Source organism: Ailuropoda melanoleuca, chromosome 15 (genome assembly GCF_002007445.2).
Source record: "Ailuropoda melanoleuca isolate Jingjing chromosome 15, ASM200744v2, whole genome shotgun sequence".
NCBI classification, from domain to species: Eukaryota; Metazoa; Chordata; class Mammalia; order Carnivora; family Ursidae; genus Ailuropoda; species Ailuropoda melanoleuca.
Window position 1 is genome coordinate 53,153,006 of NC_048232.1, and position 12,734 is coordinate 53,165,739.

The 12,734-nt window shown below is 37.7% G+C and overlaps 1 protein-coding gene across 6 annotated transcripts in view; it reads left to right on the forward strand.

Moving 5' to 3' along the window:
* Positions 1–11,941: 11,941 nt before the first annotated feature.
* The window catches only part of OTOGL (otogelin like), a 127,732-nt gene continuing 126,939 nt past the window's right edge, over positions 11,942–12,734 (forward strand). For 5 of the 6 annotated variants that reach the window (XM_034644026.1, XM_034644029.1, XM_034644028.1 and 2 more), the window contains exon 1: positions 12,056–12,150. In XM_034644026.1, the coding sequence (XP_034499917.1) occupies positions 12,075–12,150 (76 nt within the window). In that variant the 5' untranslated portion in view covers positions 12,056–12,074. Of the gene's footprint in view, positions 12,151–12,734 lie in introns of all 6 variants that reach the window. The other variant, XM_034644027.1, reaches the window with a different exon arrangement.

Here is a 12,734-nt window from a genome sequence, read left to right on the forward strand (position 1 = left end):
TCACCAGTTTTGGGGTCCACTCGAATGAGAGTTTGGTATAGACAGTGCCCTATCACAGCTCTTTAACTGGGTCTTAGTGGCGTGGTATGCTGGGGCCAGATCCTATTGGCTCATGAAAGCCAGTTACTACCCTTGCAGAAATGTTACGAGTCTGTTGAAATCACATTGAGCTGCAGCCCCTCTCCCCTTACTTCTTGCTTATTTTCTCCCTTCCGGTCTTTCAAAGCATATAGTAAATGCACTTGTCTCCGGCACTGCCTCAGTTCTCTCTTCTAGAGAGATGTTAGAGCTTTTCAGCTTCACACCTTAAGGAATATCTCTCATTGTCGATATTTTTTTTAAAAAAATAATGTATTTATTTATTTGAGAGAGAACAAGAGCAGGAGTGGAGGGGCAGTGGCAGAGGGAGAAGCAGGCTCCCCACGAGCAAGGAGCCCAATGTGGGACTCGATCCCAGGACTCTGGGATCATGACCTGAGCCAAAGGCAGATGCTTAACTGACGGAGCCACCTAGGTGCCCCTATTGTCTTTTAGTAAATATGGTGGGGCCTCCTGTGTACTAATACCACACCCATATATTCAATGGACAATTAGGCTCCTTATTTTCTTTTCTGTAGCTGACCTTATGACCACCATCCAGTGCTCTATTTGGATGGCTTAGGTAAATGTCCTTCAGAATGCCAGTGCCTTCCCCCAAGGGGATTTAGGTATAGGGTGGGGTGTGGCTCACTTGTCTTTGTCTGTCTTTGGGAGACTGGCTCTTGGGTCTGTCTAGTGTCTCTGGAGGAGCGCCTGGCCGGGCAGAGTGGCTGGTCTGGGCTTCTCCCGGGGCGGCCACCTCTGAACACATGGTCTTACCCCCAGTGTCCTGCAGATGTTTGCAACCGCTGATGGTAACTGCTGTAACTTCTGGTTACAGAAGTTTTGTCTTCTGGTTATTTTCCCTGATGATTCCCACCTCAGCTCTCAGTGGTTTTAGGGGACCCTCTGAAGTCTGGCTGTGAACCCCAGCCCACGAAGTACAGCTTGCCGTCTTGCTACGGTGGTGCTTCTTTGTTAAGAGAGCAGCCCTCTTGCTAACTGAAGTCAGACTGTCGTCAGCCTTCCACCGCATGCCTGTGGGGGCATGTGGTCGCATCTGTCAAGTGGCATCTGAGGGCTGCCCAGGAGAGCTGAACTCAGGTCTTCCCTTTGCTCCTCCACACCGCTTCGACCTTCAGCATGCCCTTTGTGGAGCCATCTTCTTTCCTACCACTGATTCTTTTCTTTCCACCCACGTCTGACTGTGGGTGATGAGCTTGAACCCCTTTCGTCTTCTTACCTCACTGGGAACATATAAAACTCCAAGATCCAGTCCCTCAGTCTTGCATCTTAATATATAAGACGGGGGATAAATAGTCTAGAAAATCTCCTTCCTTCCTGGAAAAGCCTGACTTTTAAATCTATTGCCTTTCTGCAGACCAAAAAAAAAAAAAAAAAAAAAAATCCCACTTTGTATGTTTGAAGCTGAATATTACATTTTCCTTTTCTCCTCTTTGTTTCCTGGATGAATGAGCCGGAACCCCCAAGGCGGATGCATGCCTCGTTCTAACTTGAGAGGGGGTCGTACACATGAAAGGGCAAAAGAGAAAAACATGTTAATTATGTTTGAAACATTATTCCCATTACATATACTTAATTTCTCTGACCCTCTGGGTTATAAGCTTCTTGAGAGAAGGGTCTCCTATTGGTCAAGAACTGGTCTACTTTGGGCAACCTCTTATGTCTGTATCTTCAGTAACTACTTCTCTGTGGTATCCTTCCTATCAGCTTTTAAATAAGTACCTGGATCTCTGTAAATAAAGGAACAAAACAGTTCTCCATGGACTTCACATCCATTTAAACCTGCTCTTTCTCCAGTGTTTCCTATCTCAGTAAGTGCCATCACTACGCCCTCAATTAATCATGCCAGATGACATCCTTTACATCTAGTTTCTTTTCATATGCTATGTTTGTTGAACTAGGAGATTCTGTGACTCTATTTCCAAATACTTCTTGAATTAGTTTCTTTTCTCAACTCCCACATCTTCCATCCTAGTCTAAATTACTATTGTCTCTTAACCGTGGTCTCTCTGGCTGTTTTTCAGCATTTACCTTTGCTCTCCTTGGATAGAGAGTAATCTTAAAACAAACAAATAGATGAATATATATGATCTGTAATGTGCATGTGTGAATATGTAAAAGTACATATGTGTGTACATATGAATATATATTTACATATGTGTGCATGTATATGTAATATGTGTGTATATATATATATACACATATATAAAATACTGTTTATCTTACTCCTTTGCTTCAAATTTTCCACTAGCTTCTGTATTTCTTGAGATAAAGTCCAAAATTCTGACAACGGCCCAAAGCACTTGAATGACCTCCTTTTCTGCTCCCCCATCCCAGGCTTGCCCCTTTCCCTCCCTAGCTCTCTCTGCTCCAGCTATACTAAACGTTATTTCTTTAAACCTACCAAGCACCTTCCTTCTTAAGGCATCTGAATAAACTGTTTTCTCTGTTTGGTAAAATCCTGGTTCTCCTTCTGCTAATTCCGTTCTCAATTTCAAAGTAAGCCTCTCTTAGAAGTTCCTCCTGACCCTCCCCTTTCCTGCAAGACTCTCTCAGGGCATCTTGTACTCTCTTTAAGGACACACACCATAGTTACAATTATATACTTAATTTAGTAATTATTTTTAATGTTGTTGACCTCACTGGCTTTTAATCTTTGAGGAAGGAGGCTATCATATACATTTCTCTATTCCCTCTGCCTAGACTTGGAGTGCCCATTAAATTAGCTTAAGAGAGGATTTATATATGTTTTATCTTTATATTTTAATCTTCATACCATCTAATATAGTGTTTTACCCTTAGTAAGGGTCTTAAAACTTGTATTAATAACTATTTATAATTTTTACTATCTCTTATTTTTTACCCTCTGCCTGCTTTGAGGGGTTTCTGTCTTGTTATCCATATGAAAAGGAGAGTTTTTTTGGTGAGATATTTGTGTGAAGATGAAAGAAATTAAACTCAAAGAAGTAAGCCAGCTGTTGGATTCTGAAATGTTAAATTCAACTTTATGGAGCATACTGCTATCAAAGAGCTTTTTTAAAAAAATGGCCTCTGGAATTTCTAACAGATCTCCCTTGCCTCCAGGGGCAAGACCATTGTATTTAGCATAGAATAGAAGGCTTTCCATGATCTGGACTTTGCTTCCCTTTCTAGCCTTATATCCCATTCAACACCATCCCACCCTCCAATCCTGCCCACCAAACTCTGTGAACATAGCAGCAGAGGGAGATCATCATAAACATCACTATTGCCATCTCCACTAATGAAATTTATTAAGTATTAGTTTATATGAAACACTGCATGGGGGCCTGTGGGGACATACAAAGATGTATAAGTCAGGCTTACAGCTCTCAATCACCTATTAATCTAGTAGAAATGATAGACCTGCCCATAAAAGGTGCCATATAAATTAAATAGTAAGTGCCAAAGAGTAGTTGAGAGCAGGAGTGCAATTTTCTGAGACGCAAACCAGCGCTCGGCTTTAGTTTTATGTTTCCACAAATAAATGTGGCTCTTGGGAAACAAGGAAAGGTAGGGAGGAGGTATTTAATGGTTTGCTTTTCTCCATGAAAATAAGTCCTGTGATTTATCCATTGCTCTGTATAGTCTCCCTTCTTCCTCATCTTCAAAACTGCTGTAATTGTGATCTTAATTCAGAATTCAAAGGAACAGGTATTTGTCAATGACTGAGAGCCCTCATCCAAGTCTCCTTGAACCCTGGGCTCACTAACTTTATGAACTCAAATATGTTAGCTTGACCTGTGGAAGCAATGCTTGGATTTATCTGCCTGGAGGAGTTAATCTGGTCTCCTGGTTGAGGTTGTGCATTAAAATAGCAAAAGAGAAGAGGCTATGAAAACTCTACTCCCACAAGGGTCTTATATTAGAGACACATTAATTTATTCAACTAATGAATATTTTTTTGATGATGAGGAAAGGAAGAGATTAAGATGAGTCCTATGACCTCAAAAATCCACAGCAGTTGAGACAGACCATAAAGAAATACACATATAATACACTGTGCTGAGAGCAATGATGAGTAGGAAGCCACAGGCAGGGCTCAATCTCATGACCCTTAGATCATAACCTGAGCCAAAGGCAGATGCTTAACCAACTGAGCCACCCAGGCACCTCTGCTTACTGACTCTTCCAAATGAGCCAGATTAATGCTACAATATAGCATTGTACAACTAACCACCCCAAATCTCAATGGCATACCACACATTAATTTCTAGCTATGGGAGTCAGCCCTTTGAGGGGATGTATTAGGCTGTAGTCCATATGTTTCTTCATCGTCCCTGTACTAGCAGCTACACAGGACATATTCTTTTTCTGGTAGATAGCAGAAGTGCAAGAGAACAATCCAAAACTCTGAAACACATTTAAAGGTGTTGCTTAAGTTGTGTGTGCTAACATTACCTTGGTCAGAGAAAGTCACATGACCATTTAAACATCAGTAGGGAGGGGAAATATACTTTTTCTACTTCAGGGGGAAGTATTGCAAAAGCACATTGAAAAAGGGAAGATATGTAATTCTATAACAAGGAGACTATGAATAAGGAACTAGGAACTCTAATCTAACCTATCCAACAGTGTTCCTACCTGCTATCATCCACATACTACCGTAGAATTCTTAGATGAAAGTCTTCACCCGTGCCAAAAAATGTCTCCTAAATTTCTAATCTTGTCACAGCTTTCCTGTGATTGAAGTCATCCTGACTCCCATCAATGGAGTGCTATAATAGATGTCTAACTTACAGATAGGTTCTCCTGGATCTGGCTCTTGGAGAGCAGAAAAGAGGTCAAGACTCAGTACAATGCTTGGTAGTATGGGACTGTTTCACAATGTCTCATTTCTGTTTCTCTTGAGGTTCTTGCTCACAGCTTTCATCTCCCCTCTTATCTATTACCTTTCAAGAAGATTTCCCCAGGAAAATTTAACTTATTTTTTACACACATATATATATATAATAGTTCTCCAGTTTTTCTTAGATCAAGTTGATTATCTGGGGACCTTAGAATAGTAAATGCCATCTGGTTTATAATATCCTTTAGGAGAAATCCATTGCCCCAAGATCTGAAGTCAGCAAGCTGGAGACCCAGTATGGTTCTTGTCAAAATCTGAGTCTGAGTCCGAAGGCAGGAGAAGAGCGATATCCCAGCTCAAAGATAGTCAGGCAGAGACACAGGGAATTCTTCCTTACTCACCTTTTTTGTTCTAGTCAGTCCTTCAATGGATTGGTGAGACCTACCAACATTGGGAAGGGCAATCTGCTTCACTCAGTCTACCAGTTCAAATGTTAACTTCATTCAGGAACACCATCACCAACACACTCAAAATAATATTTAACCAAATACCTGGGCACCTTGTGGCCCTGTCAAGTTGACACACAAAATCAACCATCACAGTCATCCTCCTTTTTCTCAGTCCCGCTGTGTCAGTCCTGGATCCCTACATGTCAGGGAACGAAATTCTAACCAAATTAACTCAATCAAAAAGAAAGTTATTGGATAGATGTGGTCATAGAAACCAAGATGTGGTGAAGCGTCTTCTCCATCACGTATTTCTTTGCTTCCCTCTAAGCACCTGCTCCATTTTCCTACTGCTCTTTCCTACTTCCTCACTTCTACTTCTCTTCTCACTGCTTTCTTTGCTTATTTTACAATATGCACATGACTGAAAAAGAGCTGCCCCCTAATTCTTGGGACCACAAAGCTCCAAGGCCCACAACCTTGTGGCTACGTGGGACTTTTATGTCTGTGATTTATATTTCAATACCTGAGAAAGAGAATTGGATCAGTTGTAGGACAGCTATACATTATTTTGCTTTTCATGCCACCTATCCCTGGGGGCAAGAGAATGTGAGTGTGTTAGGTTCCTACTGATGCTGTAACAAATCACCACGAATTTAGTGACTTAAAACAAATTTATTGTCTTTTAATTCTGGAGATCAGAAGTCTAAAATGAGTTTCACTGGGTTAAAACCAAGATGTTGGCAGGACTGAATTTTTTTCTGGAGGCTCTGGGGAAAATCCATTCCGTTGCATCTTTGAGCTTCTGGAAGCTCCCTGAAATCCTTGGCTGTGGCTGCTTCTTCCATCTTTGAATCTCTCTTTCACTCTGATCCTTCTGACTCTGCTTCATTGATAAGGATTCTTGTGATTACATTGAACCCATGAGGGTTTAAGTTAAAGGAATCATTAACTTAATTATATCTCTAAGTCTCTTTTGCCATATAAAGCAAAATCTACAGGTTCTGGGAATTAGGACATAGACGTCTTTGGGGAGCCATTATCCCACCTATCATGGTGAGAATAAAGATGTGTTGCCTTTGGGAGGAGTTTTTTTTTTTTTTTTTTTTTTTTTTTTTTTTTTGTTTTTTTGTTGTTTTGGCATAAGGAGTGTGGAAAGAGTAGGCAAATTATATAACATACCTACTTTATTTTCCCAAACAAGGAACTGTTCATTACAGGGTGGTGATGTTGGCCTCCAACCTCCACTTAATTTTTCTGCTCTCTACATCTTTCTCTCCAATGGAAAAGTGCTTCCATATTTGTAATTCACTTGCATTCCTTTCTCCTACTACAATGAACTAGTTTAGTATTTAATTTCCCCAAAGCAAGAGTCTCTATTACAATACAGATGGTTAGACTTATGGATCAGAAAACTTATGGGATGCAGTGGAGGTGGGTTTGGGAATCTGTGCTTCTAATAAACTCACTAGGTTATTTTTGCACCCACAACGTTTGAGAACCATCACTGTATGGTAAGGTAAAGTTGATAAACTTACCTTGTTAGACAAGAAAGCTAAAGAAAACCTTCCAAGAGTATGAGATTTTTTACTGCAGCTTTTGGGAGATAATGATAACAATTTCGCATGTAATTCAGTAAGACTCTAATTCAGGCTGGGAGTCAAGGAAGAAGGCATGTCAAGATAAAGTGGGAAACATTTATTTTTGAGATTTTCCAAACTTTATGTGGCTCTCAAATCACAGTCAAGGGCTTGGTTTCTACTAAGTTATATTTTCATACCGATCTGTGCTCTGCTGAAAACCACAGTGATGCTATGTCTCCAAAGGCAGATTTTCTGTACCAACCTTGCCAATTTAGGGAAGGTGGAAGATGACAAGCTGATATTTGACTCTCCAGTGGCTGTTGTCACAAATCAGGTTGTCAGGTGTTTAAGTTGGAACCTTGATGTAGTATGAAGTCATCCAACCATGACATTTAGATACGTAGCAAGTTTTCTTCCATATTTTAAATAATTTGATCCAAATATGGCATGTTTTGATATGCATTCTTTATAAATTTGTATTTGTTTGTTTGGAATAACTTGGTTAAAATTAGTAGAGTTAAATTAGATACGTATTTACCTATGAATCGTAGATGGCTCCATATTACATGTTTGTAATTCAGATGGAAAAATAAGTTGTAAATATATAAATTAGTAACTTAGAAATTAAGACCATAAGATTTTTGATAGTTGGTGGTTCTGTTTTTGGCAATATGGCAGATTAAATGATTTAAACATTTGCCAGCTATGAAATACCTAAATATGTTGAATAAAAGAAAACAGCCATCCATTGAAGTGGTGGGATGAGTTCAGAAGAATGTAAGGGGTATCACCAGAGGCCAAAAACAAAGCAGAAACTAGACTTTGGCCTTCTATTACTTTCGGTTTGGGATTTGAATTTATATTTTGTAGTCTGGGAATCTTCAAACTGAGATTCACTGAAATTTCTTGGAGCAACTGACAGAGCAATCTTTTCTAGTGGGACACATTCTCAGCCCTGGAGTAAAAGATTCCCACAGAAAACACCCTACAGATGTGGACCTAAAGTTCAAAATTACAAAACCCATGAGGTAATTCACCCTAAGTGTGAGAAGAAAACACAACAAACCACAGGGTTATATCCCTCCTCCTCCTGAGAAATTCAAATAACATTATTCCTCAGCAACTCTGAAATAAGAACATCTAAAATGATTGAAGATAAAAAATGAAATTGAAAACATGGGAGACAAATTTAATTTAATATATATAGAGTGCATTATATATTACACTATATAGTGTAAGTGCATAATGCTATACTAGTTTAGAGAATGAAGAGAACTGCAGGAAATCCTGGTATTGTATCTTAAAATGATATTAAAATGTTGACAAGAAGAAACAATAGTTGTAGGAACATTACTTCTTTCAAGATATCAGTTAGTTTTGCAAATCAGTGGCACCATAGCAACTTGAAAAACAAATGTCCCTGTAAAATATAACACATTAACTTCTGGGAGTGGGCTTCAGATTTAAATCATGACCAACGCAGATATCCCTTATGACACATAATCATGTCTTTTATTCAGAAAAGCTAAGACAAATGCCATTTGTAAATTAAATGATATGAAACATCCCAGAAATTGCCAAGCAGCACACCTCCTGAAAGCATAAATAGAATACTGCAAAACTGTCTTATAATAAGGCAGTTAAATTCAGAGTGGTTAGAATCATGTCAAAGATACAGGATTCTTTTTGTTTGCTCAATGATAACAAATTCCGGATAATGTCACTGAACCTGAAATGTGCTAGGTTCAGTAAAGCAAGTGAGGCATAATTGCATTTCACTGGCAGAATGTGATATGATGGGAATAGAATGTTATCTACTTTAGATTTGGTCTCAATGAATGAAAAATGAGTGCTATATAAATCATCAAAGACATTCACTTTGCCCAAAGATAATGAACTTCATTAAAAATACACCCCACCTTTTCTATTATTGATGTAGAAGGCCAACGTTTTCCCATTTTTGCCAGTTGTTTTTTAATGTGGTGTGTTGAGGCCAGTAGGCTGTCAGGTGTCAACTTTCTAAAGATCATATTCCATGTGGGAAAATGTGCAGTGCTCTTGTAGCAGAAAGGGAACTGTTTATTCCATGCATTATGTAGTCGCCTCCAACTTCTTATGAACATAATATCTCTTCACAAGCTGATGGCTGACTCACTTTTTGCCAAAGTTCCTTTGTCATGGTAGAATGAAATATAAAAGCTATCAACTAAATTTTAACAGTAATAACTACATGTAGCAGCAGTCATAAATTCCTTTGTTGTGGCTCTGGGTCTAATCTTTTATCTAAACTCTCAGTTCTATGTAGCTATTCACGGAAGTCTATTTTGCCTATTTTCATGTAACCTACCATTTAGTGTAATGAGTTCATAATGTAGTTAGTTGAAAAAGACCTTGGGATTTGTCATTGTTTTCTTTGCTGTGGTTCACTCCACTTTGCTAATCTCCTACCGACTGTAAGCCTGGAAGGAGGAGGAAGAGAAAAAAGGCATCCACTAAACCTCTATCTATAGAACAATGGTCACCCTGAAAATTTCCGTTATAATTTCTATTATTTTCTTCTGCAGGAAAAAACAATTTATAGTTTTTAAATGCAAATAGTTCAAAACAGAAAAACAGTAATAAAAATGCCAGATTATACGGCCTTGGAATTTCCAACTTAAACCAGTGAAAATGGCTGTGATGCTTTTGAATCAAGAGTTTAAAGATACTATATGAATTTTGAGATGAGAATCTCAGAGTTGTTACATTTGAATTAAGTTCATAAAATATCAAAGTTCACATTAGAAATAAATACTTTTTACATGGCTTTATATTTCTGTTTACTAACCTTTTCTCATCAAGTTCTGGTAATCTTTAGAAAAAAACTTTGAGTATTATAGAAATGTTTATTTTTTTTGAATCATGAAATTTAACTTTGGTTTCCATTTGGGATTTTCTCACATGTGTGTCACTTGTGAAAAATTTTAAGTTCAAAGAAAAAAGTCAAGCCACTAAATAGACTGGGAAAGAAATCCTAAATTATGATTTATGATTTATAGATTCTTCATATTTTAGACTGACTTATACAGGAAACCATGAAGCCAAAAAAATCTATTGCAAATTAAAGAGGGGACTGAATAATGTTTATTTGTTATGTGGAATTTCTACCTTTTCCAGAAAGGGTCAATAAGCATTCTGCATAAGCAAAATTGCTCTCTTAATTTAAAAATTTCTTTGGAGAAAAAAAGTAAAAATTTCTTTGGAGGAAAAATTATTGTTCTCTAAACAAATTTCAAGCTTAACTTTTTAATTTATTCTGTATTCATATCTTCTTAAGTATCTAGAATATTTTATAGCTTTGATTGTGGCTGAGTAGATGCATATTTTTGGACCAATATTTAGGGTGGAACCGTAAATAGCTAAGCCTATCTGTTTAGAATTATATTAATTCACTGTCTAATTAGTTTAGGAGTAATGACAAATAAACTTTCAACAAATATTTATTAAACATATACTATACTTCAATTATTAAAACCTATCCAGCAAAATTTTAAAAGGAGATGTGCTAGTGTGTGTATGTGCCCGTAGAGTAGGTGCATAGCTATGCATAATTTTAATAAATTATAATGTGTTTTCATGCTAAAAACATGAATTTATAGGCAAACATCTTCTCTTGGTTTATGGGATTAGCAATCATGTAGGCAATGGAAATGGATTAAGATCATTTAGAACAAGAGTGAAAGATCATTGAATTTGAGACATAGGCAAGGAGCTGTTTATATCATAGATACTGGGCATGCCATATATTAGGATATTAAGGATACTTTTCAGAAGAATGAAAATTCATTGCAGAAGAGGTGTCTGAGTACAACAAGATGTTAAGAATTAACTGCTGTGCTCTCCTGTCTCAAAGGTAGTTCCCGTGTAGTCAGACATTTTTTTTTTTTTTAAAGATTTTATTTACTTATTTGACAGAGATAGAGACAGCCAGCGAGAGAGGGAACACAAGCAGGAGGAGTGGGAGAGGAAGAAGCAGGCTCATAGCAGAGGAGCCTGATGTGGGGCTCGATCCCATAACGCCGGGATCACGCCCTGAGCCGAAGGCAGACACTTAACCGCTGTGCCACCCAGGCGCCCCTAGTCAGACATTTTTTACTACTGTGCCCCCATCCGGTAAATGAGCGTGATAATAGTGCAGGTAATGGATGGGATCCACTATAGGGATTGTGCACCCCTTATATAAGCATGGCTTTCACTCATTTATGGAGCTCAGATCATCTCTGTAAGGTTCATTATGAAATATTCGCACTGTTCTGTGATTCCCAGCTAGGTAATCAGTTAGTCGCTCCCAGAAAAGTGTGCTTCCTGCTGGAGTAAGAAGTCCTCCTTTGTTGTCTAATTAGGTACGCATCAGAGAGGACAGAAAAATGGGGTGCGAAGAGAGGGTCTTCAGGGCTGTGTGAATTACTTTAATTTCTTTATAAAGTCAGATATTAGAATATCGTCTTTTTGTGTTATTTTCTACTTGTGTTGCAGAATGTTTAACAGGAAGATGTGTGGACACAGGGTTATGTCAACTTAAACTACATTGTAATGGGACTTGAGTTGAAAAATCTATGCACATAATTTTAGTTTCCTTTTAATTTCTAAAGAAAAGTTATGAGAACATCTAGACATTGGACAAGTGATTGATAGGATTTTATTTCACCTCTTTTCAAAGGACAGGTAATTATTTTATGAATAAAACACAGGTAACAGACCAACAATTAGGAATAATGGTTATCTTCTGGGACATCAGGAGATAACAACAGGCTTTTTGTATTTTTGATGGCTGCGGTCTCTAGAAGTTGCAAAGGGCGGATATAGCCTAAAAAGGTGTGTGATGTGCCGGAGTGGGGTAGGGTGTAACTAATACCGGCTTAGGTAAGCAGCTGCCATGCATCTCTAATGAGACACTCAGCCAAAGGCTTGCCTGCAAGCTCTAAAGCTTCAGATGCTGTATGTAGTTACAAAGACTGGAATTTCTTTCTGAATTACTTTATTACAAAGTTATATTTATAAGAATTTGAGCACTCTACACATATGCATACTTCTAAGATGCCATCATAGTAAAGACCAACAATTTGGTTGCATTTCAGGGAGAAAGGCTCCACTGAAATGAACATTGTGAGGAAACTCAATTTAATGATACTTCGGAGTCTATTATTGCTTCATATACTGTTTTCATTACAAGGTAAGAACTTCTATGGATTTTTTACCTTATTTTATTGTGTTCTAGCCTCTCTTGCAACTGATAGGAGCAGCACTTTGGAGTCATTAGAATGGATATATACTAAATGGCACCGGGGCCACCTTTTTTGAAAATTCTTAGCGATGCAGATAATTTGAGGCTTTAGTTTTCATTTTTTGAGTCTTTTCTTCAAATATTAAAATTAGGCTTTTATCACAATAGGCAACTATAATGAAAGAAACTCTGATTCTAATTTTTTCTTTTCTAAAAGATGATTTAAAATAGTTGTCTGTATAACTTAAACATTTGAATTTTATAATGATTTAAGAAAAATTGAGTACTTAAACTTTCTTCATGCCATCAACCCAAAGAGTGGTAAAAAGTTCTTTGTAAGGACTTTATCATGTAGGGCTAAGAATTGATTTTCAATTATTTTTAAGGCAATTTTATTTAAAAGTTAATGTTTATAAAATATTCTCACGGGGAAAGCATTTATTTACATTAGTTTTTAATCCCTGAAAAGAGCTGTATATGTTGGAGCTTGTAGGAGAGGTGGGAGAAATTACTGAAATGTAAGACTAGCGAGG